The 26742-nt window shown below is 50.3% G+C and overlaps 11 protein-coding genes across 11 annotated transcripts; 5 read left to right on the plus strand and 6 right to left on the minus strand.

The window, feature by feature from the left end:
* The first annotated feature begins 1561 nt into the window (after positions 1–1561).
* On the plus strand, positions 1562–2718 carry BO83DRAFT_381966 (class I SAM-dependent methyltransferase). Its single transcript, XM_025532119.1, has one exon. The coding sequence runs from the start codon at positions 1651–1653 to the stop codon at positions 2506–2508; it is 858 nt and encodes a 285-aa protein (XP_025383839.1). The 5' UTR covers positions 1562–1650; the 3' UTR covers positions 2509–2718.
* A 406-nt stretch (positions 2719–3124) lies between these two features.
* On the minus strand, positions 3125–3867 carry BO83DRAFT_322652 (uncharacterized protein; the record flags this gene model as incomplete). Its single annotated transcript, XM_025527904.1, has 2 exons — positions 3125–3444; positions 3507–3867. The coding sequence occupies 2 exons, from the start codon at positions 3865–3867 to the stop codon at positions 3125–3127; spliced, it is 681 nt and encodes a 226-aa protein (XP_025383840.1).
* A 3273-nt stretch (positions 3868–7140) lies between these two features.
* Positions 7141–9628, plus strand: BO83DRAFT_420454 (sugar porter family MFS transporter). The gene is made up of 4 exons (XM_025534935.1): positions 7141–7755; positions 7825–7901; positions 7956–9213; positions 9267–9628. Exons 1-4 carry the CDS (start codon positions 7386–7388, stop codon positions 9467–9469), a joined length of 1908 nt encoding a protein of 635 aa, XP_025383841.1. The 5' UTR covers positions 7141–7385; the 3' UTR covers positions 9470–9628.
* A 373-nt stretch (positions 9629–10001) lies between these two features.
* BO83DRAFT_141004 (uncharacterized protein) lies at positions 10002–10377 on the minus strand. The gene is made up of 2 exons (XM_025526173.1): positions 10206–10377; positions 10002–10152 (listed from the first exon to the last, which is right to left on the minus strand). Exons 1-2 carry the CDS (start codon positions 10344–10346, stop codon positions 10045–10047), a joined length of 249 nt encoding a protein of 82 aa, XP_025383842.1. The 5' UTR covers positions 10347–10377; the 3' UTR covers positions 10002–10044.
* A 688-nt stretch (positions 10378–11065) lies between these two features.
* On the minus strand, positions 11066–12094 carry BO83DRAFT_411364 (acyl-CoA thioesterase; the record flags this gene model as incomplete). Its single annotated transcript, XM_025534306.1, has 3 exons — positions 11904–12094; positions 11771–11837; positions 11066–11739 (listed from the first exon to the last, which is right to left on the minus strand). Exons 1-3 carry the CDS (start codon positions 12015–12017, stop codon positions 11066–11068), a joined length of 855 nt encoding a protein of 284 aa, XP_025383843.1. The 5' UTR covers positions 12018–12094.
* Positions 12095–13236: 1142 nt separating this feature from the next.
* On the plus strand, positions 13237–16597 carry BO83DRAFT_369300 (glycoside hydrolase family 35 protein; the record flags this gene model as incomplete). The annotated part of the gene is made up of 7 exons (XM_025529852.1): positions 13237–13463; positions 13529–13651; positions 13703–14394; positions 14446–15713; positions 15772–15904; positions 15976–16122; positions 16189–16597. 7 exons carry the CDS (start codon positions 13237–13239, stop codon positions 16581–16583), a joined length of 2985 nt encoding a protein of 994 aa, XP_025383844.1. The 3' UTR covers positions 16584–16597.
* Positions 16598–16978: 381 nt separating this feature from the next.
* BO83DRAFT_381974 (TPT-domain-containing protein) lies at positions 16979–18929 on the minus strand. Its single transcript, XM_025532120.1, has 8 exons — positions 18504–18929; positions 18380–18447; positions 18300–18305; positions 18122–18239; positions 17957–18056; positions 17759–17909; positions 17447–17703; positions 16979–17393 (listed from the first exon to the last, which is right to left on the minus strand). Exons 1-8 carry the CDS (start codon positions 18590–18592, stop codon positions 17163–17165), a joined length of 1020 nt encoding a protein of 339 aa, XP_025383845.1. The 5' UTR covers positions 18593–18929; the 3' UTR covers positions 16979–17162.
* An 8-nt stretch (positions 18930–18937) lies between these two features.
* On the minus strand, positions 18938–19222 carry BO83DRAFT_381976 (uncharacterized protein; the record flags this gene model as incomplete). The annotated part of the gene is made up of 1 exon (XM_025532121.1): positions 18938–19222. A coding segment is annotated over exon 1 (173 nt), but the record flags the coding sequence as incomplete, so codon positions are not given.
* A 655-nt stretch (positions 19223–19877) lies between these two features.
* BO83DRAFT_346378 (lysosomal protective protein precursor) lies at positions 19878–22495 on the plus strand. The gene is made up of 4 exons (XM_025528774.1): positions 19878–20483; positions 20540–20652; positions 20705–21362; positions 21415–22495. Exons 1-4 carry the CDS (start codon positions 20358–20360, stop codon positions 22369–22371), a joined length of 1854 nt encoding a protein of 617 aa, XP_025383847.1. The 5' UTR covers positions 19878–20357; the 3' UTR covers positions 22372–22495.
* A 549-nt stretch (positions 22496–23044) lies between these two features.
* On the minus strand, positions 23045–23478 carry BO83DRAFT_381978 (uncharacterized protein). Its single transcript, XM_025532122.1, has 2 exons — positions 23214–23478; positions 23045–23149 (listed from the first exon to the last, which is right to left on the minus strand). The coding sequence occupies exons 1-2, from the start codon at positions 23434–23436 to the stop codon at positions 23121–23123; spliced, it is 252 nt and encodes an 83-aa protein (XP_025383848.1). The 5' UTR covers positions 23437–23478; the 3' UTR covers positions 23045–23120.
* Positions 23479–23821: 343 nt separating this feature from the next.
* BO83DRAFT_369308 (putative chromatin structure remodeling complex protein RSC3) lies at positions 23822–26074 on the plus strand (the record flags this gene model as incomplete). Its single annotated transcript, XM_025529853.1, has 4 exons — positions 23822–24838; positions 24891–25308; positions 25369–25633; positions 25688–26074. The coding sequence occupies exons 1-4, from the start codon at positions 23884–23886 to the stop codon at positions 26072–26074; spliced, it is 2025 nt and encodes a 674-aa protein (XP_025383849.1). The 5' UTR covers positions 23822–23883.
* Positions 26075–26742: the final 668 nt, after the last annotated feature.

The raw sequence follows: 26742 nt of genomic DNA on the forward strand, positions 1-26742 counted from the left end.
GTGAGCCGTACTCACTTCCTAGTGAAGATTTCTGATATCTCAACTGTCAGGGGACTCGTCATCACGTACCCTGGCGGCAATTGGAAACCCTAGAGGGACTCCGAGATGCCGGCTGGGCAATGGAAGCTTCTTGGCGCCGCGTACGTGGATCCGCAGCAAAGGATAGAAGCTCAGGGAACTCGACCCTGAAAGGTGGATGATCGACACGCATCACGAATCATTGCCATGCAATTAGTACGCATGGAGCGTCTGACGTTATCAGATCAGGGATCCGGACAGCGTCCGCGGGTCTGGGGTATTCTTCGCGCCTTGGCTCTTGTTTCCGCCAATTCTGGATGGTGGCTCAGTGGTTTCATCTGGCAGGCCAAGACCAGGACGGACGTTTAGTCACTGCCATTGGTACTCTATCTGTATAGTGATTCGTAATCTCTTCGACGAGGTATACAACGGGAGGCTGTTGTTGCGTGGAATATGGCAGGGTTTGTCTGGTTGTGATCTCGTCCGGGCTCCGCGGTGTCCGAAATTTCCCCTGCAACGGTGGAGGTATGCAAAGAATAGAAGCACGGGCCGCCGAATGCACCTAGAATGTGTTTCCGAAGCAGACCTGAATCGAAGTATTGTGTGTGCGAGGTGAGGCGCAGAATTGGACAGAAGTAGTTGCGTATAGCTTCTTTACGTCTCGAAACGGCAATGATCGCTGCACATCTGGTTCAAACTGCCGCTTAGTCAGATCCTCTGTCTCCCCCGGCCACTGAAGGCTCAAAATCGGGCAGTTGTGGATGCTTTTCCACTACCATCCCCGAGCCGATGACGCACAAACCATCCACCTTCTAAATCCATCGGAGCATAACTTGCTCCCGTCCCTGGTTCGGATGTCATGTTTCGGTTAACGTCTAGTGGAGCTTCATCATCCACCGAAACTGCCAGGAGAATAGTATATGTTGTGACGGGTTCTAGAGAATCTGGGCGCCCGCATCGCATGACACGCATGGTTAAGTCCTGAACGTTCAACTTGATCATTGTCAGAATTTGCACCCGCTGGACATCATTCTTCAGTCGCCGAGAATGATCAAGGCTGCGGTGTTGATTTCTTGCAAGGCCCTCCTTTACATTCAGAGATCTGAATAAGGACGTAAAGACGCTCCAGTCTTCAGATTATCCCCACGTTGGAATGATCACCCGAACCCTGTCCGAAGCTGTAGGCAGATGGCGCTGCATCACTCCCAGATTTTACCTTCTGGAAGTCATAGATAACTGCGGATCACGGAGCGTTTAGCACATTTGGTCGTGTCAGTCAGAAGTTGGGGAAAGAAGCATCAGAGACGGAAATAATAAATGCAGGACTGGGCGCAACCTGTCTTTTTGGGGTGAGGGGGTGCTGTAACCCGTAAAAGGCGCGGACTTTATGAGATCGAGTCTGTCGCTGAACACTTGACGGATCGTGAACCTCCAGAAACTCACCGCTGATGATTCCAATAGGCTTGCGTGTGATTGTATTGGGTGCGGGTGCATTAGTGGCCTTCATCTGCCAAAGTTGGGCACACTGATCGGCGCGCATCCCCCAGCCACCGCATCATTGACCTTCGCCCCGAACCCCTGCTAACCAAACCACTCCTCAACGTGCAAGAATCAAAGGAACCTAGTACTATTATGGCTTCCTCCAAAACCGAGCTCGACTATCGCGTTACCGACAACGTCGGCTACGGCCTTGGTAGCGAAACCGCAGCCGCATTTCGACTCAATGGAATATTTCACTTCTGGAAAGAGCACCTCGGCTTCAACATCCACCCGACCATTCGGGAGTCCTTGCAGACCTCAAATCCCCGCATCGCTGATGTAGCCACAGGCACAGCCATCTGGCTCATAGACTTGGCGAAGGAGCTTCCCGATGCGACCCTCGACGGGCTCGACCTGACTCTCGACATGGCGCCCCCGGTGGAGTGGCTGCCACCCAATATCACCCTGCGGCAGTGGAATATCTTTGAAGACCTGCCCGAAGAATTGGTGGGACAGTTCGATCTCGTACATCTGCGACTACTTCTACCAGTTATCCAGAATGGCGATCCCTCGTCAATCATTCAGAAGATCACCCGCATGCTAAAGCCCGGAGGATGGATCCAATGGGATGATTTGAACATCCGGGAGGCAAAGATCTTCAAAGCCAGGCCCGAACTCAAGGTTGAAGCGTTGGAATACCTCTCTCGGTTTTGGAATACCGGCGAACGGCAGGAATGGATTGGTCGTCTTCCGCAGAGTTTTGAACAAGAGGGACTGAAAAGAACGAGCATTGATCGATATGAAAACTTGAAGCAATATCTCAAGGCCGACTGCGAGGGATATATTGTGACTTGCGAAGAGACTGCGCGAACACTTGCCAGGAAGGGCAAGGTCGATGAAGCGAAAGAATTCTCTCAGATCGTTCATCAAGCATCGCTGGAAGCTGCGGCTGGCGCTGCCGTGGTGGCTACTAGGGTCGTTTGTATCGGGCAAAAGCCAGTGGAGCTGTGAACTAAATGATCACCTGGAGGGAGGTAGGCACATAATCTAAGAGTTGGGTGAAGATGATTTTGCTTGAGGAGTTGGATGTTAATACATAGTGTGGCTTGCAGTCCATGTGCTGGGACACTCCTTCCCCATAGCAGCAAAAGGAGGACTTTAAGGGAGGAGTCAAAGTCTGCCTGAAGATGATAAAACTGCACTGATGACATTGTAATGCCAATAGGAAATGTTTCTCGTAGTTCAAGACCTTGTCGTATCTCCATTAATGTCGCACGCCTGCACATCAGTGCTACCCGTTCCGTGCCCCGAATAGCGTAATCGCTGTCAGAATGCCCTCATATATTCCATAGTACACTAGCTGCATGCCGAATTGGTTCCACTTGCTGTCCAGTTGTGTCACGAATAACCCCAATATGATGGTCAGCTATCGTAAGCTTGTGTGACCATCCATTAAGCTCGATATATTCTTTCTTCAACTCCATTCTTCTCTATTATAAATAATGTACCTTTCTGAAGTTTTAGTAATCTCGAATTCTACCAAGGACATGCTGAGCATCTCCACATCGAGATATATAGTTGAAGCATTATCGAACCCAACAAATCCCAGCTTAGAATCCCACCGCATCTACGAACCATTCTCACACCTCCTCAAAAGCTCCCACAAATGCGGCTGCAAGAACTGCCTCTCCAATCCCAACGTCTCAGCCAAATAAGACCGCCAGTTATCCTCCAACCAGAGCAGATCCTTCGGCTCAACCTCCCCGAGCGCCTGCACAATCATAAACCCGAGATAAGTATCCTCGTCCTCGAACGGTTTCGAGATCTTCAGCCATCGCGACCCCGGAAAAGCATGTAGAATGTCCCCATCGATGCAGCGGCGCTCGAGCGCCTCGTAATCATTGTCGTCGCAGTGGAAGGTGCAGGTTAATAGATACCGGTCGGGGCCTATACATGCCGCTATGGATTAGCAATGATGGACGTCGACGTTATTAAGTTGGCATACATACCAGCATTTCCCGTCTCATTCCCCTCGCCGTTCTTCAGTACGAAGAGTTGCTGGAAGATCCTTGTGTCGAACTCAGCAATCTCTAAACACGACTTGGTCGTGCCCAGCATGCTATGTGTTTTCGGGATGCGAGCGAAGTTCTCCGGCTCCATGAAATCTAAATCGTCGCAGTCGTATGCGGCAAGCCAGCGAAACTGTTTCTGGGGCCCTAGAGCTCGGAAGAATTCTCCTTTTGTCACGGAGCCTGTCTTTAGGACATCGGGGACATGATGCTCCTGGTACCATTGGCTGAAGACCTCGTCTGTGACGGTGGGGTCTCGGAGGCGGGATGAAGCGTAAAGCCAAAATTTTGAGGAAGACATTGTTGTGACGCTTGCAGACTGCGCAGGGTACTGAAATCGAATATTTTAATCAATTGAATGAGTCCATATCAAATGCGAAAAAGAGAACGCATGGCCGATAGATATATTCTGACATGGTCAATCGTTACCTCGCTCGGGATCAGAAACAACGACCTTGTTAGGAAACCACATTGACCTCTCGAATCGATATCAGATTGTATCGCGAAATGCACGATGCGTCATATGACGCTATTCCCACAGTGCCCGACGCCACGTAACTGAGCGACCAAGATCTTGCGTTGCACTACCCGGACACGAGAACTCTGGCCGTGCTTGCTCAACTTTCTGGTCACTAGATCCCACCAATGAGTGTATATGGATCAACGATGAACCATGGAAGTCCCGTTCTCAAACTAGGCTAGTCAGCAATGAGTAGTAGTCTCCGTCGTAGCAAGCTGGTCGAGAAGTCGATGCGACATCCTGTCAACGCATTGCCATCCTGTATACACCTTGACCGACATTTCATGAGCTGAGTGAAATCACATATGTACTGTTCATCGGGAAAAATAGCAATAAAAAGCAGACTTGAGTCGGAATATATTGTACCTTAGACACGATGATCGTTTTGCCCTAAATCACTTCATGAAAACTTTTCAGAGTGGTTTTACTGGCCCCCTGTGACTTTGCGAAGTTAGATTAGTGATCCACCAAACTGGGTTCTGGACCTGTCGTTGAAACAATCCGGCATGGATCGACATCCAACTGCAGGCAACACGCCTGTCACACTCATAACAAATGGAATTTAGGAGACGATCATACCGCCTACAATGATCTCCCTCTTTGCGGCAATTTCCTGCTTGAGGCTCTAGTTGAATCTAGGCCACCACTCGTGCTAAAAGTATATCGATTATGGCCACACCCAGTTTCACCTGAAGTTTGCGTTCGGCCCCAAAAGAGTAGGAAGCAGGTAATAATTGGCGTTGTATAAGCCGGTCGCATGCTTTCTCCTTCCAAGCACTTTCCTCATCCCATGCCGAGGTTTCAGAAAGTTGCTCCATTTCACAGATGATGCTATTATCTCAGCCACTCGATGTCAAATTCAACTTTCAGATTCTTGGATCATAATCCGTGGTTCAGACTTCTTGTTGCTGTCATATATGCGATATCCAACCCTGTATCCCTGCGCACTGTCCCCTCCGGCAGTGGCTGCGGCCGGAAAAAGGGTGATCCACCGCCTTCCTTCAGTAGAAGTTTGTGGAAAGTCAAAGATCCAAGTGGCTTACAGGCGTGCAACTTGGCGAAGATAGTTACTTGCTTATCTTCATGGTGGCTGAAAGTAGACGACGTAGCTGACACTAGCCGGCTTAACGTCGTGTGTAACCCCTTTTCCACGCGCGGGCTATAATCAGGTGAGACTGGCATATCATGGCGGAACATGGAATCGAAACATAAGTGACAGTGTTGATTCCGTGTTATCCAGCTTTAGCTGCTCACTCGGTTTTGGAGGCCTAACGACCTTATTGGTGCAATCTGGATGTAACAGTCCTGCTAATTGTTCACCCAATCATCAGGAACAGGATGTATAGGTCCACCCAAGGCGGGTAATGATTTTCACCTGGTTGTGTAAGCCCACACCTCCTTGCTCAGCGATACGAGATATTATGCGACCTGTATATCTCGGAAACAGCACGGAAATGTCAGGGCTTACTACCACGTGTATAACTGTTTTCCTACTCTATAGCACTTGATTGTATGCTGCAAAGCGCACCCGCACGAAACCGCTTTGGCCTGAATTCTAGGCCGCAAGGAGGGTAATTGTTGGCAGCGTATTTCCGCCCCGATTTCTCCACCCTTTCCCCCGCAATCCATACATTTCGCTTGTATCTAGCGTGGTCTCTCATTCTGACAGCTATCCGGGTGTCCCTTTTGGTTCATTGCATGACGCCCAATTAGGCGTACCATATCTCAGAACACGTGGACTGATGCATGGATATCTCAGCGTCTCTAGAGTACGTATGAATGTTCGTGTTGGAGCCCTAAGGCTGAAAGTCGTGCATCAGTGCAAGGTACTACTATACTCTCTTCCATGTGATGAGGAAGATGAGGTAGAGGCTGTCGGACCATGCCTCCCTGCCGGATTACCCCGACCGCTCTGTTTCTGTTTGACTCAGGAAGGCTAGCGGGCCAGTGGCAGCGATTGGAGGAGCCAAGGACTGGGCGCGGTCATCTGCAAGCACCAGGAGCCGTGGGAAGCTTTGGTAGCTTTGGCCGGCAGCGCCACGTCGGATAGATCGGCCGCCACCTACGTGCTCTGGATCAGATGGAACACCGCCAAGGGAGCCAATGCGACACAAGCAACCAATGACCCATGAAGTCAAAAGAGTTATTTCACTCCGTACGAGCACAACTCCTGATCCTGATGTCGGGTAACCTGTGTGCGGTTGGATTGGGGCATCACTAAAAGCTGGAGATCACGTGGCCACTGGTGGGGGCCTGAGGCCGAGTCACCGCCGCATTAGGAAATCCCGGCGTGTAACAACCTAACAATGGTAACGGGAATGTGACAGGCAATCGATTAATTTCCCTAGCTTCACCAACCCCCGACCGGCTCACGTTAGCTTTCCGTAGCGTGGGATTGCACTCAAATCATATCTCTTGTAAGCAACCGAAGTTGGGTTAGGCAGACCCACGGCTGTCTCGTGGCCTGACCATTGCTACACCCCGTCCATCTGGACTGGCCTACCAATCCCCGTGGGGTTTCCCCAGCCGGGGATCTTGATTTCACGCTATTCAATCGTCCATGTACACTGACCTTATCCATGGTTGACTCTGGTCTCCCCCCATGTCCTCATACCTATCTGGGGTCATGTCTTGTCGGCGCCCGACCGCAATCACAGACGCCGGCTTCGGTGCTCCCCTCATCCCCCTCCTTTGCAGAGACCGGCCTCCTTTGATGCATCCTCAAATGACGGCATGAAAAGGGCCATCCTGGTCCAAAGTGACCAATCCAATCCAGTTTCTTGCGCCCACATCGACTAGGATGTAACGGAGCCTTATGGTCAAAGTATTTCCAATCCAACCAGATGCCGCCTGGTTGGCTGGCACACGCGTAGCGGTCGGTAGAAGCCGCATCAAAGAACTCAACGATTAGTCGAACTCTGTGCCCATGCGCCGTTTTGGCCAAGTCGATGTCTCGTCGTCATTCGACAAATACACTGACGGGATCCACTTCCTAGGACAAGGCTCTCGCGTGAGATTCGATAAATGGCCGGGGTCTCTCCCACCACCCCGGAGGACTTTGATTAACCCTGAAACGTGAAAAGGTGATTGTCAAGCCGCTCAAGCCCCAAGTCTTGCGACTGAAGTATGTTCTTGTTGGCCTCCAAGCCACAGTCGCGTAGAAAGTTCAAGGTATCGGCCTTCCGGTTCCTCTCCATTACTTGAATCACCTCTCCTCTGAATCGTGATTTGATACCTCGTCAACAAGACTTTAAGCGCGTCTACTGTGTGGGAATCCTGTTTTTAGTTGACCTCTCGCAATGGACGGAGAAGGGGTCACGGCGAAGGCCGTTCACAAGGACGAAAACCCCGCCAGCGTTGAGCACGCTGAAAAGCCACAACAGCGACACGATGTCTTCGATGTCGAAGGGCGCTCGGGCGGTCTCAACGCCGTATTTGAAAACCCCTTGGCAGGCGTGCCGCGAGAGCAACTCCTCGACGACGTGGAGCGCTTTTGTCGCCAGTACGGTCTCGAAGCCCACTTGGACGAATTCCGCAAGGGCGCCTTGATCTCACAGAATCCGCAGGGCGCATTGGACCTTCCTGACCTGACCGAGGCGGACAAGGAGACCCTCCGGCGGGAACAGACGCATAAATGGTCGCAACCTTGGCGGCTTTACTTCTTGGCATGTAGGTGCTTTCATCAGTACTACCTGTCATGACCTTCTTCATCCCAATGCTGACGATGCTTCTCTAAAGCCATGTGCTCTCTTGCAGCCGCTGTACAAGGTATGGATGAGACTGTCAACAATGGCGCTCAGGCAATCTATCTCGATGTAAGTGCTCTCTCGTCTTTATACTCAAGTGGCCCACGCACTAATAATCAGTAGGAACTTGGGGTCACTGCACCCCGATTTTCCGAGCAAATGCAAGATTACCTTACTGGGCTCATCGTGGGCGCACCTTATCTAGCGTGTGCAATACTCGGTTGTTGGCTTACCGAGCCAATGAACAGATACTTGGCGCGACGTGGGACAATTTTCTGGTCCTGCTTCATTGCGGCAGTAGCTTCCATCTGGGAAGGCGTGGCTAATTCCTGGGTTAACCTCTTCATTGCACGGTTTGTCCTTGGCCTTGGTATTGGTTCCAAATCATCGACAGTGCCCGTGTATGCGGCTGAGTGTTCCCCGGCCCCCATCCGAGGTGCCCTTGTTATGATGTGGCAGATGTGGACAGCATTCGGCATTATGCTTGGGAATATCATGGGCGTTGCCTTTATGGGCGTATCGAGGGACCTTTCATGGCGTCTTATGCTTGGATCCACCGTGGTCCTGCCCGTCGTTGTCTGCGCGCAAGTCTACTTCTGCCCGGAGTCCCCTCGGTGGCTTATTCAACACAACCGCATTCACCAGGCTTTCGAGTCTTTCCGCACTCTCCGCCCCACTGATCTGCAGGCGGCCCGAGACTTGTACTACGCATACGTCCAGGTGGAGCTGGAACGGAAAGTCAACACCGGGAAGAACTTCTTCTCCATGTTCCTCGAACTCTTTACGATCCCACGCAATCGACGCGCCACACTTGCTAGCTGGATTGTCATGTTTCTCCAACAATTCTGTGGAGTGAATGTGATAGCTTACTATTCCACAACCATATTTGAAGATTCCGGATATAGTATCCAGCAAGCCCTATTGGCCAGCATGGGAACAGGGATCTTGAATTGGGTTTTTGCACTCCCCGCATTCTTCACCATTGACACGTGGGGCCGCCGGAACCTGCTGCTCTTCACGTTTCCATTCTTAGCCATCTGCCTTCTGTGGAGTGGCTTTTCATTCTGGATTGAGCCGGACAACGCAACCAGTAAGAAGCGGGTGGCCATGGTCACAACGGGCATGTACCTGTTCGAGGTATTTTATTCCCCGGGTGAGGGACCTGTGCCGTTCACCTATTCTGCCGAAGCATTCCCACTGCAGGTGCGTGAGGTTGGCATGTCATGGGCCACTGCGACAACATGGTGTTTCAACTTCATTCTGTCGTTTACCTGGCCTATGCTCCTAAGAGCATTCAAGGCTCAGGGTGCATTCGGATGGTATGCCGCATGGTGTGCGATCGGATGGTTCCTGGTCCTGCTGTTTGTGCCGGAGACTAAGGGTAAGTATTGAACTTTGTCACAGTTGGGGGGGGCTAAAGCTAATGTTGGATAGAACTCACACTGGAAGAGCTTGATCAAGTCTTTTCAGTCTCGACGCGCAAGCACGCATCCTACCAGTTGAAGAATGCATGGTGGCATTTCCGTGTTTGGGTACTTCGGCAGAAGTTGGAACCATTGCCCAGATTCTATGAGCATGCGGAGAACCTGGCAGAAGGGCACGCAGAGGGCCACCCACAGGAGTATAATGAGAAATGAGCGGTTCTAGGATATAGTATCGCTGTTGGTAGACGTGCAGTGCTCTCCCGGGGGTCTTTGATGATGATGAAGACTAATGGTTGTGGTAATATGTCAGTTGATGGATGCGAGTGATTAATTGTTTGATACCTGAGCTTAATACTCGAGAATAATATCTGCTTTTCAGTATTTGACAAGCATGGAACCTTATTTATAAAAGACCTGTAGATGGAACTCGTTAGTGCGTGAGAGGAGTGTCTGATTGAAGTGTGTAGCGTGTGCTTGTGTGTTGGTGATCTCAATCCAAGGAAGAAACGACGAGAACAGGCAAATCAGGTTGACCCGATTTGCACACTGTGCAGTGTTGTTGGAATAATGACTTTGCTCTCATTTAGCACACGCCAGTGGATCCAGCGATGTAGACTGTTATTCACTTGTAAACCTGATAAGCTACTTAAAGTTACTAGTCATCATGCAGGGTCGTAGTTGACCCACCGGACCTGAGACATATTATCTAGTGAATATCCAGGGTAGCCTTGCAATTATGTACAGAGGGGGAAAAAAAAAAGAAAGAAGATATTTGTTCTGAAGTCCCATCACACACAACTCTGTCTCATGATAATACGCGCCGCGGTGAATGCCAAGGCTGTAATACCCAAGGCAGTTGCTATGAACAGGCTCGCACTCATCTCCAATTGAGGTTTCTATATTTCATGGTTAGAAAGAGTATGACATATAGAATTCCGTTACAACCCACTTTATATTCCTGTATAAAGTCTTCCGTTTCACTGGTCTGTTCTTCTTCGTAGGAGACAACGGTCTCGTCTCCGAGCTCTGCATAATATTGCTGCAGTTGTTTTATCTTCGCCTTGACGAAGTCCTCACGAGCCTTATGCATCTCACTTCGACCCAGGTCATGATAATGAAGGGGCCCAGGCCTGTGGGATTCTCGTCTGCTTTCCCGGAGGCAATCACTCGGGGAACGGGAATGGTTGTGTTGTCTGCGATATATGCCATAAGTATGGCTTCTCCGCGAACTTTCTCTTCCGGAAACATGGATTTCCCTGGAAGCGGAAACCAAATCAGCCAGTCATCGCCGTCATCCTCCCAGTGTAGACGCAAACTAAAGTTGAACGATCCGCTGTGCATTGACCGAAGCAAGCAAACATCTCGGTTGCGGTACTTGTTAGCCAGTTCGCAGATGCCGCTGGCGGATTTTGAACAGCGTTCCACCCATTCTTTCCTCAATCTATCAAAATGTGCAAGCACTATATCATCGAAATCCTTCAATCGGAGAGGTTCGGGGTCTTATGTTGTTCATGAGTCTTACAATGGTCGAGTAATGAATGAACAAACCTGAGAGGGATAGGTTCATACACCGCTTTGTTGACCTTGCTGGATGTATGCTGGTGGTTCCTGGATCGGGTAACGGGCTAACCTATTACGGCTAGTCTCCGCATTGCCCAACGGATGTTAAAAGTTGACCAAGAATAAGCCTGAAATGGAGCATGATAATCGTAATCTGGAAATGTATTAAGTGCTAGTCTATCACTTTGTCCTTCGCAGTGAAACGAGTTCTATCTATAACGGTCTATAAAATACAAACATATCAATCCTCTAAGCAAAGCCTGGCTTGGTCATCTTGTGAACGTAATCGTCCAGGAGCCTATCCTCCTGCTCAACAATCGGCTCCACAACAGTCATGCCCCGATCAATCTCGGCCTTCAAACGCTCCCACTCATCCGAGGTACCATTGGCAGCAGCGGTATCCTTACGCTGAACGGCATCTCCGTTGGCATGACCATTCTCAGCTCCAGTGGCATGGCCATTAGCAGCCGTGGGGAAGAGGAACGGAGTGTACCCCGCAGCCTCGAAGGCATCCTTGGGAGGAACGGTGTAGCGGCCCTTCTTCAGAACGTACTTGCTGATGGAAACAGCGTAGAGTCTCTTCTTCAGCGCCTCGGGGTCATCCTGGCCCTTCTTTCCCTTGCCAGGCTTCAGGAAGTAAGTGACGATGTAAATCCACTTCTGGTCGAAACTGGCCACATGCGACTTGACCTCATACTTGGTGTATGCGGGGATCTCTCGCTTAAAGGTGGTGTAGACGCTGCCCAGAATGAAGCCCAAGAAACCCTTCTTTCCTTGTTCCTGCAGACGCTTTTCCAGGAGCGCAGCTCCCTTCACGACGATACTGGACATGAGAGCGGTACGGGAGACATCGAGATCGGAGAAGTAGGTCGAGTTGGATTTGTGCATGTTGAAGTCGGATGATGGGGGCACGAGAGTAGATGCTGACGGGCTCGAGAACCTCGGTGCAGGGACGGGCGGGCTGTTCGACAGCAGGGGTGATGAGGTAGCCATGCTTGAAGAAGTAGCGGTACACGCGAACCTAGGGTTGTCAGCAAATTGAATATACAAATAATGAAGATACGCGAATGGTCCGAATGCGACGTACATGCCAAATCATGGGGAGTGTCTTCAGGTTAAGCAAAGCGAAGAAGATGGCAGCAGCTTTCCAGAAGGTGACGGACTCCCAAAGGGAGCTCGCCAACGAGCGAATGGCCTCCATTTGGATATTCTGAGAGCAAAAGAGGATTAAAATTAAAATGAAGAAATATGTACAGAAAAGAAAACGACAGAGTCTATGATGGTCTATGCATGAAGGATCGCCTACAACAAAAGGGCGGGATTCCAGAAGGCTTAAAGAAAGGCAGGGCGGCAGCGGAAAAACTTGCCGTGGGGCGGCTGGACCGATTAGTGATAAGCTCCGATAAGCTGCTGCCGAGGTTTGCCCCAAAAAGGGGTATGCTTCCGTGCAAACTTTGATGCGATTTCCACTGTCCTGCTAGTTATCCACTTTTGGCTTACACAGATAGGTGCCAGCATGTAAGCTCATATGGCTTCTCAATACTCTCCGTGTGGCAAGCAGGCGCTCCGACTACGCATTGTCTTCCATTGGTTCATCACTTGTTTTGGCAAGGGGATTGGGGAGAGCTTGTATCCCTCAGTTCCCCAACAGAAATGTTGTTGGTGTCTGCTTCTCCACTCCACTGAGTAATGTGGAATCCGATCTGGTCTCCACCGAGTGCGGCTGAGAGCTCAGCTCTCTTTTGGACACCACCATGATTGCACCTGGCAACATGGCACGCCAAAGAAGAACCATTATGTATGTAGAAAAGAAAGGGTCACGGCTGCACCTGGTCTGTGCAGGTAGCTTTGGAACGCAGAGGAGGTCAGAGATCTTCTGCCCGATATTAGCGGGGAAGTCGAAAGTTAAGCCTATTATCTGAACCTGCATCTTCAGGTTGTCCATTGTGTGAAGCGCACATGCTGAATCATGTACACTATGTATAATGATGGTGTCGGTATCCTGTCCTTCAGAGAAACATGAAAAAAAAAAAAAAGGGGGGTATATTACCAAACCCCATTGCTTACCCCGCAATCCCGCCGGGGAAATTCCCAGTCTCTCCTCTCCTGACATGATGAATGTCGGGGTAGAATTGGCCCGATTTAGGAATTAATAGTATTATTCCACCAATCCACCCGCATAAGGGCAGCCCCCATGGCAGTTGGAGTAATTGAACCTGCATATGCGTGCCATTTCTGCATGAACATTTCGCGCCACTTCCCTCCATGTCCTGTTCGCCGTTTTCTCGCGTGGGTAATAGCGCGAACTGGTGTCAAACCCACGATTCTTTAACCGGCTGGGCAGTGCAATCGCCGATGATATATAATGTGAGGGTACGGAATAGATGCTGAGAAATTATTGCGCCGTGGGCGATAATACCATGAAGCTGCACTTCATACTCTCGTGCTGGGCCATCTTGGTCGCCCAAATCCGGGCGACTACAGATGGTCTGACAGATCTGGTCGCCTGGGACCCTTATAGTCTGACCGTCAATGGCAATCGCTTGTTTGTCTATTCCGGAGAGTTCCATTATCCCCGATTGCCCGTTCCGGAAATGTGGTTTGATGTCTTTCAGAAGATGCGCGCACATGGCTTCAACACTGTTAGGTTTGTGCAATGTGGATGTCCAAGAGTTCTTTCCAGACCCGTGACTTCTGACGGCTGTCACATAGTCTATATTTCTTCTGGGACTATCACTCTCCAATCAATGGGACATATGACTTTGAGACCGGAGCACACAATATCCAGCGCCTAGTCGACTATGCCCAAGAGGCCGGAATTTACATCATCGCACGGTTAGACATAGTTGCTCACCGTTTCCTCGGAAATTGCTGACATATAACCAGTGCTGGGCCCTACTGCAATGCTGAGTTCAACGGAGGTGGTCTAGCTCTATACCTGAGCGACGGGAGCGGTGGTGAATTGCGATCGAGCGATGCGACATATCACCAGGCATGGACTCCCTGGATTGAGCGTATTGGCAAGATCATTGCGGAAAACTCCATCACAAACGGTGGGCCAGTCATTCTCAACCAGATCGAGAATGAACTTCAGGAGACCACGCATTCTGCGACCAATACCTTGGTCGAGTATATGGAGCAGATTGAGGAGGCATTTCGAGCTGCTGGCGTGGACGTTCCCTTCACTAGCAACGAGAAAGGCCAGCGATCTCGGAGTTGGTCGACAGACTATGAGGATGTGGGTGGTGCGGTCAACGTCTACGGCTTAGACTCGTACCCGGGAGGGCTCAGTTGCACCAATCCTTCCACAGGATTTTCAGTCGTACGGAACTATTATCAATGGTTCCAAAACACCAGCTACACGCAGCCCGAATACATGCCTGAGTTCGAAGGTGGCTGGTTCTCTGCCTGGGGCGCCGACTCTTTCTACGATCAGTGCACGAGTGAGCTGAGTCCACAATTTGCGGATGTGTACTACAAGAACAATATTGGTCAGCGGGTCACCCTCCAAAACCTGTACATGCTGTACGGGGGTACAAACTGGGGCCATCTAGCTGCACCTGTGGTGTATACTTCATGTAAGTACTTCCGTGAGGTTCCGCAGGCAAAGCCATACTTACCTGCTGTAGACGACTACAGCGCTCCTCTTAGAGAGACTAGACAAATCAGAGACAAGCTCAGTCAGACGAAACTCGTTGGTCTGTTCACTCGAGTGTCTTCTGGCTTGCTGGGAGTCGAAATGGAAGGGAATGGCACCACTTACACATCGACCACCTCAGCATACACATGGGTGCTTCGGAACCCCAACACGACCGCCGGATTCTATGTTGTGCAGCAGGCTACCACATCCTCGCAGACAGACATCACGTTCTCCCTGAATGTGAATACTTCTGCGGGGGCGGTCACCTTACCCAATATCAATCTGCAAGGCAGGCAAAGCAAAGTGATCTCGACTGATTACCCACTCGGTCATAACACGCTCTTGTATGTGTCAACCGACATCGCGACATACGGCACTTTTGGGGACACTGATGTTGTCGTGCTCTATGCGCGCTCTGGACAGGAGGTGTCGTTTGCCTTCAAGAACACGACTAATCTGACCTTCGAGGAATATGGTGATTCGGTGAACATGACTAGCAGTTCAGGTAATCGTACTATTACCTCATACACTTACACTCAAGGCAGTGGTAGCAGCGTCGTGAAGTTCTCAAATGGCGCCATTTTCTATCTTCTGGAGACGGAGACGGCATTCCGATTCTGGGCACCACCCACCACAACAGACCCTTATGTGACAGCGGAACAGCAGATATTTGTGCTGGGCCCATACCTAGTCCGCAATGTGAGTATCTCTGGAAGCGTTGTGGATCTGGTTGGAGACAACGACAACGCCACGACCGTGGAAGTATTCGCTGGGTCTTCCGCAAAGACTGTCAAATGGAACGGTAAGGAGATCACCGTCAAGAATACAGACTATGGGAGCCTTGTGGGATCGATTGGTGGCGCCGATAGCAGCACCATTACGCTCCCCAGTTTGACCGGATGGAAAGTTCGCGACTCCTTGCCCGAGACCCAGTCTTCCTATGATGATTCCAAGTGGACGGTGTGCAACAAGACTACAACCCTGAGTCCTGTTGATCCACTCAGTTTGCCTGTCTTGTTTGCCTCCGACTACGGCTATTATACCGGCATCAAGATCTATCGCGGTCGGTTCGATGGTGCTAACGTGACTGGAGCGAACTTGACTGCGCAAGGAGGTCTGGCCTTTGGTTGGAATGTCTGGCTGAACGGGGATCTTGTGGCCTCGCTTCCAGGTGATGCCGACGAAACGTCGTCTACCGCAGTCATCAGCTTCACCAACCATACCTTGAAGCAGACCGATAATCTGCTGACAGTTGTGGTAAGTTAGCACGCAGACTACCCTAGCTTGAACTTACATAGTTAACCTCCTTACCCAGATCGACTACACCGGACATGACGAGACGTCTACCGGTGATGGCGTGGAGAACCCTCGAGGACTTCTCGGAGCAACACTCAATGGTGGTTCATTCACGAGCTGGAAGATCCAAGGAAACGCTGGAGGTGCCGCTGGTAAGGACTCCACTGGGCCCCTTCTCTCTGTCGCACTAGACTAAGAACATTGTTTCTCTTTGTGACAATAGGAGCATATGAGCTTGACCCTGTGAGAGCACCCATGAACGAAGGTGGCTTGCTCGCCGAGCGTCAAGGTTGGCATCTTCCAGGATACAAGGCGAAGTCAGCGGACGGCTGGACGAATGGGTCTCCGCTCGATGGACTCAACAAGTCAGGTAAGGATCAATCAATATCCTTGATGTCGCTGCCCGTTGTTATCCGCATCTAACCCAGAGTAATAGGAGTCGCATTTTACCTGACCACCTTCACCCTTGACCTCCCCAAGAACTACGACGTTCCTCTCGGTATCCAATTCACCTCACCGTCGACCGTCGACCCGGTGCGTGTCCAGCTCTTCATCAATGGATACCAATATGGCAAATATGTTCCTTATCTGGGGCCGCAAACAACGTTTCCCATCCCACCTGGTATTATCAACAACCGCGACAAGAATACCATTGGCCTCAGCCTGTGGGCGCAGACGGATGCGGGTGCCAAGTTGGAGAACATCGAGCTGATTAGCTATGGTGCGTATGAGAGTGGCTTCGATGCGGGCAATGGGACGGGATTCGATCTTAATGGAGCTAAATTGGGGTATCAGCCTGAGTGGACGGAGGCTCGCTCACAGTATACCTGATGCTGACCAGTCAGTAGTAGTCACAACTACTAAAAGTGGAGGGCAGTAGCAGTAGTATATATATCTCAACGGCTAGTAAGAAATAACATAGCAGTCGCTGGGATATACTCCAATGGTATACTGTAAAAGTAACACAGTATGATATTCATCGCCAGCCTGAAAATGTAAGTGGATACCCTAGGACATAATTTTGGAACTAAGTGTGTGCGCTGAGCCAGAAGAGCTGTGGGGGAAGGAGATGAGATGCTGTGGGATCCCCGCCTTCTGCCTCAGGCAAGAAGGAGAGACCCACCCGGAAAGAGCAACAAACATGCGCGTCGCGTCCGGCAACTTCTGTACGCAGGTGTATGGTATCAAGTATTGCCCATTATTTTTTTTATACGGGAAAGATGATGCACATAACAAAGTGATTAGGCTAGAGATGCTGGTATCCCACACTGACTACGGAGTATGCTCACTCACGTTTTCGCAGTTACACCTCATATAATAAAGATACAATTGGGGCCCTGCCCGATTCTATGTACGTTCTATATCTGCCAATCAACTACCACTCCCCACAAATCCTATGTACAGTCGACTCTAGTTCTCGGGGCGGGGGCCACCAAGCAGCTGGTACCGCACCTGGGCCAGAAGGTTGTTGACACCGTCCTTTCCAAGCTTGTAGTAAACCAGACCACCAAGGGCGATGGCGTATCCGAAGGCCTGGAGAGGAGTAACGGGGTCGCGGAAGATGACCATCGAGGCAACGACAAGGAGGATATCCTTGAGAACTCCGGACAGAGTAAGGACGAGGGCGGAGGTTTTGCCAATCTATCGATAATTAGCGAACTGATGCTGACGAACTCGGTTTCAGCAAGACATACCAGGAAGACGACGGCAACGTTGAGTCCGAAAGCCACGGCGGCGTTAAGGAAAAGAGTACCCATGCCGAGTTGGTAGATGTCCGACATGTGCAGCGAGGGGAGCTCGACAACCGCAGTGACGACGGCGTTCATAACGGCGCAAGCAGGTGCGAAGTAGTACAGGGAAACCAGGGGGTCCATCTTGAATTCGGCAGAGCTGAGCAGGCGCTGAACCATCACCAGACGGACGGACTCGAAGATGGTCGCAAAGAACTGGCCTAGACGAGTGTAAACAAAATGGGACAGTCGCAGCAAGTAGAAGAAGAGACCTACAGATGAATCCGATCATGGTGAATTTGATTTCACCAATGGAGGCAATGATAACACCGAGGACGATGAATGAGATGTTTCCGAGCAGGCTGAGCTTCACCGGCGCAATGCCCATAGCCCAGGTAGCAAGCAGTGTAGCCACAGAGTTGGTGGCCTGACCACATTAGCGGGAGTTTCGCACATGGAGTCAAATGTATTCACCTTGAGCATCTGGATAAAGGACACACTGAGGTAGAGATAGGCGAGGTTGCCGCAGATCAGACTGAGAGAGAAGAATGCGCCAATGGGGACGATGGCACGCCTATAATGACAATAGTCGATTAGACACAGCCATTGATTGTAATTTTCCACGACGATTTCACTAACATGTATACGCGAGAGGTCATGGGCACCTGGTGACGGGAGTCGAGCAAAGTAGTGAACCGCGCCATGAGGCGGGTCATGATGGTAGCGAAAACGAGATGCCATGTGGTCAGGAAGATGGCTGAAGCATGTTAGTCGCTTGCGACGGTTTATCTCGGCATGAAGATTGGAATTGACGTACGGAAATCTGTGAAAGAGAAGTAACGACGGTCAGTCTACTAATCGCATACTGCAACAGCGCAAAAGACGGGCTCAACTCACTGAATCCAGCGGTATGGAGGATCCACTTGTTGAAGATGATCACACCGGAACTGAGAGCAATCCAGGTACTAGAGAGACATTAATGCACATTCCGTAGGCAGCCACCACAGATATAGAGTCGTACGCGATGTAGAAAGCCGGGTGCATGGCGGCCTTGGAAGGCTCCGCGGACACAGGCGTGTTGACGGTCGGCAATTGGGATTTAGCAGCCATGATGAACGGTCGCACACGAGCGGACTGGTGAGGTCGTAAGAGAGATGGGGAGAACAAGGGAGGTCGACAGGAACCGGGCAGGAGAAACTCCGCAGAATGCTGCTGGAGAAGAAGAAGAAGAAGAAGAAGAAGAAGAAGAAAAGGAAGACCGACCCAAAAGAAGAGGACAGCAAGGAGAATAAAAAAAGCTTAGCGGCGGCAGGTGAAAAGCGCAATGGGACTCCGTTGGACGTTGTTTGTTGGTGGAGCCCCGCCGGTCGTCAGCCGCTAATTCTGGTTTGCTGCTCGGGTTCCTGATCGGCGTCCCTCTTTCACTCTTCAACCCTCTCTCTTTCTATCTCTCCAGCCACTTTCCCCAGCCCACGTTCATTCAATACTATACACTGTCCACTGTCCACCAGGTCTTCAGGGTCTCTTTCATCCTCGTCGATCATCTACCTCTCTTACGCATCCGCATTGTCATCTTGTCCTGCCACACCCGATCATGCCTATTGAGATGGCAGCTGACAAAAGACACTATACATAGTAACCCCAACCAGTCGAGCACCAGCCGATCGCCTCCAGGGCCACGCGGCCCTTTGGGTCCAGCCTCGTCCCTCCGCGTCATCGCCCCTCCAGGCGTCAAATCCTATCCCGATGGCGTTAATCCGTCCTCCGAGCTCTAAGACATGCCCACTATCTATCTCGAACACACTAACCACTTTGATCGCTTCAATCACTGGCACCATACCAATAAGGAAACTCACAATACCTGTTCGGAAAGTGGGTGGAGTCTGGTCGACCAAGGATATCTTCCGTGCACCCAGGGTTTTTCTGCCAGGGTCTTTGATATTTGCGGAGACTGTGCGCTTATCGATAGGAAATATATCCACAATATCTCTCCCCCCTAAATACACAACTGAAAAGGGGATTTTTTTTTTTTTTTTTTTTTTTTTCTCGTCGTAGTTCTTGGGCTGTGACACCTACCTTCACAACACGATCTGCTCTCCATGACGTACGGGAGATGTGAAACTGGGAAGCGATGTTCTCCGACGCCTTATTCGTCATCCCATTGACATCTGCCTTATCAAACATGGAACGCAGGAGAGGCAAAGTTGAAACATGATCCCGCTGTATTGCGGAGCATCGATACTCCGAACGGTTGATCGGCTTACGAAGCTTGTCACCCCAAAGCTACTATAGTAGTCAACATTATAGTTGACCGCAATAAAAAGGCTAAATAAGGGTCCTTGGGTTGCTCCAACGCTGGAAAATGTCCGACCGTTAGGCTACCTAATCTGCTATCTCTACCCGTTAGCCCACTTACCCATCTTTAGTCTCCCGGATGAAAATAAAACAAAGTACTACAAGCAGGCCAATGACGTTGAGCCAGGAGTGGGGCATTTGCTCCAATCGTTCATCTGTTATCGATTTATCAAGTCTGTCAAGCTCGCCGGAGTTGGATAAGCTGGTCTCCCATCACCAGTTCCGCTCTGCAATGCCGCAGCACCAAAGCGTCTGCAGGTAGCCCCATTTTGTCAGCTACGTATCTGCCTCTTGACTAGATGGATGTCGCCATTCGTCCACTAAGAACGCCATTCCCCACGGCCGACGGACTCCGGCGCAAGGGCCTGATAAGCGTTAGCTCCGACTCCGAGTTAGTCATGCGGCGTATTACACGCTCTTCTCCCCTCACGATGTTGATGCTTTTTTTTGTTGTCTCTGGTATACCCAGTAAAGCCTCGGCTGTGATACTTGAATTATCCTTGCCTTCAGCCTTTTCACCATGTTGACTAGTCTGGTGCTTGGGGGACTTCTGGGTCTAGCGACCGCTCAATTCCCTCCCGAACCCGAAGGCATCACCGTACTCAAGTCCAAGTTGCATGAAAATGTGACCATTTCCTTCAAAGAGGTGTGTACCGAGGACCTAGGATTGGATTTTATGCTCGTTCCCGCACTGATTGTCAGCCTGGAATCTGTGAAACCACGCCGGGTGTCCGATCTTATTCGGGCTATGTACACCTTCCCCCCGGCTTCCTTTCCGACGGGACAGGAGAAGCTCAGGATTATCCCATCAACACGTAAGTAGACTTCGAAGCATTGGAGGATGAGCCATCACTGAGCCTCAACCAGCTTCTTCTGGTTTTTCGAAGCCCGCAAAGATCCCAGCAATGCGCCTCTGGCCATTTGGCTCAATGGAGGTCCGGGTGGTTCATCGCTCATGGGGCTCCTTGAAGAATTAGGCCCTTGTTCCATTGCATCGGACTCCAAGACCACGGTTCTCAATCCTTACAGCTGGAACAATGAAGTCAATCTCCTATTCCTTGATCAGCCAACCCAAGTCGGCTTCTCATACGATGTACCGACCAATGGCACTTTGGTTCGGACTACCGACGGCGAAGAAGAAATTATTTCCGGTGATTTCTCCATTGATATTCCTCAGTCCAACCTCACCCACCAAGTTGGTACCTTTGCAAGCCAGAAGCTTGCACAGACAGCTAATGGGACTGCATTCGCGGCTCACGCTCTATGGCATTTCGCGCAAACCTGGTTCTTCGAGTTCCCACACTACAAGCCCAATGATGATCGCGTCAGTCTCTGGGCTGAAAGTTACGGAGGCCACTATGGTCCAGGTATCTTTCGGTTCTTCCAACAGCAGAATGACAAAATTGCAGAGGGGACTGCAGAAGACGGTGCACAGTATTTGCACCTTGACACACTCGGCATTGTGAACGGTTTGATGGATATGGTGATCCAAGAAGAGGCTTACATTACTTGGCCGTACAATAATGTAAGACTAGCCTCGCCCTCTTTGAATTTGCGTATTGTCTAATTCTATTAAGACCTACGGCCTTGAGATCTTCGATAAACCCCTCTACGAAGAACTCATGTATAACTGGACGCATCCAGGAGGCTTCCGCGATCAGGCCCTCGCCTGCGAAGCGGCTTTGAAAGAACGCGACTCCGGCTTGTCTCATCCAGGGAAAAATGTGTCTGAAATTTGCGGAGGCCTTGCACTCGAATGGGGAGATGGTCCCATCACCTACTACCACACCTTCAATCGCGGGTGGTACGACATTGCCCATCCTAAGAACGACCCATTTCCTGCCAAGCACATGCTCGGGTATTTGACGCAGGAGTCCGTCCTGGCCGCTCTTGGGGTACCCGTCAACTTCACATCGTCTTCGAGCGCGGTGGCTACACAGTTCATAAATACTTTTGACATCGTCCACGGCGGCTTCCTGGATGCAATTGGTTACCTTCTCGACAGCGGGGTGAAAGTGCACATGATGTACGGTGATCGTGATTACGCCTGCAATTGGGTCGGGGGCGAAAAAGCCAGCCTTGCAGTCCCTTACTCGCGAATTACTGAATTTGCCGACACGGGATACTCCCCTCTTCTTACACCCGACGGGATCAGCGGTATGACCCGCCAGCTGGGCAACTACAGCTTCACTCGCGTCTTTCAAGCAGGCCACGAGGTCCCCTCCTACCAGCCTGTCGCAGCGTATGAGATCTTCATGCGGGCGACTTTCAACAAGGATATTCCGACTGGCCTCTTAGCTGCTGGTGATAATTTCCAGACAATTGGACCCAAGGACACGTGGCATATTAAGAATATTCCTCCTGTTATGCCAAAGCCGCAGTGCTATGTCCTGAGTCCCGGGACGTGTACTCCGGAGGTTTGGGAGACCGTTGTGAACGGATCTGCGACCGTAAAGGATTGGTATGTTGTCGATGGTAGCGCGGGTGTTGAGGACCAGGAGGGTTTCAGCATTCTGGGAGGAGACGAGCTGTAGTAGCTTAGAGGTCTACTGCATAACCTTGGTAGCACTTAAATTGAGATCTCAATCATGAGTGCGATATCGATATAGTCTGCTCTCTCATCTACAAACACGTGATAAATATCTAAGCAATGAAAACGGACCAATCAGCCGGGAAGGATCACGTGATAATTTATCAAGGTTGCGCGTTCGGTCCGGGCCCTGACCGTTGTCGTAAAATCCAAGGGTAAATCACTGCCCAAGAATATGGCCACCACCACCAATGAAGATCTGGGGTGTGCCGAATAAAGAGGTAGTGTGTTGATGTGCAGACACAGACTAGCCCATCGCCCAGCAGCTGGGGTTGTTTTTTTGCTGGTGAAGTCTACAAAATCTGAGATGGTTCACATCCCTGGGTCTTCAACTGAACGACTTGACTGAGAGTGAGAGGGGCTGCTCTTAGATAGGTTTATAGCATATTTCTACGACACACCAGTTCCTGCTACAAAGCGTCTCCCAATGTGCCGTTGTTCTGTCCAAAAGGCTAGTTTGCCTTAAGCCGGCAGCCTAGTTGTAGATTATGCACACCAAACTAATGTATTACCATGGTATATGAAATAGCTTCGAAACCAATCTTATTCAACTCAAAAAACCCCCTTTGCCAAATGCCACAAGATATTAAATATAACATATAATCAAATCAAGGAAGCTTCATGCATATCCATCACGCAGCCCGTTCTATGCCGAGTAGGTCGTATCCCTCGTAAAAATCGTTGCCAACACTATCACGCGCGTGTGGACATACCCCTCATAGCTATATCGTGTCGTGTCAGTTTAAGGCTAAGCAGCTCACCATTCGTGACATGTCACCTACTCACAGTACTGAGTAGAACCGTAGTCGATGCTATCCGGGCCCTGCTGGGAAAAGGCCACCTTCTGGGGCCTAGTCTTGCTCTGAGCTAGGGTGGTCGCGTCGCTGAGAACAGATGCGGAGTCTTCGACGTGATCCTCCGTGGGTTTGACGTATCCATCAGACTTGGCATTGCTAGTCTGTCTGGCTTTGAAGGATCGGTAGAGGCCATTCAATGGAGTGAGAGGCATGGTGGTGAGGATGTAGTTGATTGTTGCAAGGATGTGAAAATGGTGGAATGATTGATTTGAGAGAAACCGAGTGCTTGATTGGAACTGCTCTTGATTGTTCTTGTCTATTTAATTCTACATGAACTTGCTGGGGAAGGCTTTATATACTTGATGCAAGCAAGCTGAGGCATATACTTGGCGAACTAGTTAGGGTCGGCACTCGGAGCTCGGCGCACGAGCCATCGGACCGCAAGCCACTGTCTCTCATCTCGCAGCAAAGGAACGAGGCTATACTAACAACGGCTAAACAACAATGGCTAATAAGGCTGCCTGTCCAGTTATCTCTCTTCTTTATCTGCCCCCCGCTCCCTCGTCGAGTTCTTTTTCTTTCTGTTGGGTGTTCGGAGTCGGACCTCAACTACGGACCTCATTCACATTTGACTCACAGGCATCTGGCTGCGCATCGCCATGTCTGCTCCACGCCGTAATGGACAGTTATCATCCTGTGAGCCTTGCAGGAAGTCTAAGCTCCGATGCGACCATTCAGCCCCAACATGTAATCGATGCGTCCGTCGGGGTAAATCGGACCTCTGTGTTTACCACCCAGCTCCGCTCACTAAGTCGCGTGAATTATCACGACCACTCAAGGCTACCAAGATAGCAACCAAGGAACAAACGCTGATGCCTGCAAAATCACTGACATGGGATAGTCTGGGCGCTTTATCCCCGGTGACTGTGTTAGGGTCAGCGGCATTTCCCAATTCGTCGAAGCTTCCATTCTCAGGATCGGGGTTCCTGGGCCCGACCAGTTACTCTGGTGCTTTCAGCAATAGTAAGCTGGATGTCGTGGACTTTTCTTCATCCACCAAATCCACCCCTATCGACCCTCAGCAGGTGGCACGGGGTGCCCAGGTCCTCTTTCTGTTAGAGCACCTACCGTTGTATACCGAGATTTCAGAGAAGCGCTTTGCTGTTTCGACGGGATGGGTTTTCGGTATCCAAATGATGAATCAGTTGTTCAAGGTCCTAGGAGAGGTTTACCGCAATGCAATCCAGGGCTCGGGAAACAGGTATGCGCGCCTTCTGGATCTCTCCAGGGCCTTTTTCAAGAATACATTAACTCCTATCGTGACCCATGACTCGATGTCGTTGGCCGAATACTTCTCGTTGGCATCGCCGCGCTGGGAGATGTTATCTTTACTTTTCGCCTTTGTTGGTACGGCAACATACCAAATACCACCGCATGGTCTGGGACTGGAGCATCAGGACGAAATAACAAGCAAAGAAGGGTTGCGACAAATATGCATGCAGGCAAGCCAGACATGTCTGCAGTTTTGCAATCATTTAGGGACCCTCAGTGATCCTTTGTCGTGGGCTATGCTCCAGCATGCAATTCATCTATCGCATATGCATGGCAGTAGCGGTATGTCATTGACAGTATATCATGGTTCATATAGCAGCTGAGAAAAGCCTAGATCACAGAACATGGCAAATGCTCGGAGAGATCACGACCACAGTCTTCGCACTCGGACTGCACCAACCCGATACCGATACCACAGCTCCGTTCTTTTTGAAGGAGATACGGAAAAGAACGATGGTTGGGGCATATGCGCTTGACAAAGAGCTTGCAACATTTCTAGGCAGGCCACCACGAATATGTTGGCGTTATTGCAATATCCAATACCCATTGGACATGAGCCTCGAGGAAATTGTTGCCGAACCCGCTATAAGAGACGCAGCTATTGCACGCTTAGATCCCGAAGGCTGGAATATCGACGGCCGCATCGACAAGGGAGCCAACGCTCGAGCCGGACTGGCTGCTAGTATCGATAAAGAGAACGCGTTGGAAATATCACTCAGTAATAGGCTAGACGGATTAGAGGAAAAGGTTCAGTGAGTGGCATGAGATCAAAGCTACGATCGGATTAGCATTAACTAGTAGCTGCTGAATAGAAATGCTTGCAAAAAGTCAGACGAACTACGACGCAGCCTACCTGCATGCCTACAGTGGACAGAGGATAAAACAGATCCGCAAGTTGCATCTTATCACGTGGAATTTCTTTACCATGAGTTCCTGCTATTGCAGACTCTCTACAAACGGGTTGGAAAGGGTATTGATGCTTTCGCCAACAAGGCTTTGGAAATCATTAGCACCCTACTGCATATGGTATCATTGGAGACGCGCTCAGGCCGAGTCCACCCAAGCGTCATCTTAGATGTGAGTTTCGGACTTTAATAACTGTACCTTTGCTCCCACTTCTCACCAACCCAGCTCTGCTACATCGGCCTTCCTGCCGCCGGTACGCTTTGCACCGAACTTCTGCGACGATCACAGCCCCAAAATAGCGTAGCTACCGCATTGCCACAAACACCGTTTCCCCGTTCCGACATTATACAGAAGTTGAGCGTTTTTGTCGCGCAGTTGAAAACCTTCTCTCGCCAGCAAGAGGGTGATTACGAGATCTGCATTAAGGGGCAGAGGATCATCTCTCAGGCGCTAGATCGGGTGCTCTCACCAGCACCGGTAGGCATGGTAGCTTCTAGTGACATCTCTTTGGATACTGAGGCACCAGGTGGGGATATCGGAGATAATGATTTCATGGCGTTCTTAGAGACGTTTGACTGGGAGCAAGAGATGAGGTTGACTTTCGGATGTTGAATAGACCAATTCTGATTCTAGCCATATCAGTCAAGTACTTGCAGTTGTTTGACCTGACCCTCACCGCATACGTGGCTGCATGTACCTTATCTGGATCTTGAATCAATGGTGATTGAGCCGGCGGAGCACATGTCTGCGACGGGATTACGTGTGTTCATTCGCTGTCATGATTTGACGTACCACAATATTTGCCAACTAAGGGGTGGAATGCATGCTATATTCTGGATTTTCTGCATACCTGGTTGTGACTGGTGATATAGTAATCACGTTCGTTAACGAGCTCGAATCAGTAAATGAGCGGAACAATCGGCGGAGTTCAATGATGATGGAAGGTTTAGATTAGATAGCGCAGTCCCATCCACCCAAACCAGTAAATAATTCCGAGCAAGTGTTTAGAATCCCCACAGTTTTGCGCGTCCCCTGCCCTAATAAAATAGGTTGAAACCGATAGCCTTCTTTTACCCACTATTTACCAGGCTCTTGGCCGATATCTTCACGGGTACTGGCGGACGGACATCGGAGACGTCTGGGCCACCAATTCCGACGCCGACAATTAAGGTCATGAACGCACGGTCGATTACTATAATTTGTGCGGATCATAATAACGGAAGAGTGACCAGATACCATCATGCATGGCGTGTGCTATTTACTCCCGAGCACGTACGTTG

Source organism: Aspergillus eucalypticola, assembly GCF_003184535.1.
Source record: "Aspergillus eucalypticola CBS 122712 chromosome Unknown BO83scaffold_31, whole genome shotgun sequence".
NCBI classification, from domain to species: domain Eukaryota; kingdom Fungi; phylum Ascomycota; class Eurotiomycetes; order Eurotiales; family Aspergillaceae; genus Aspergillus; species Aspergillus eucalypticola.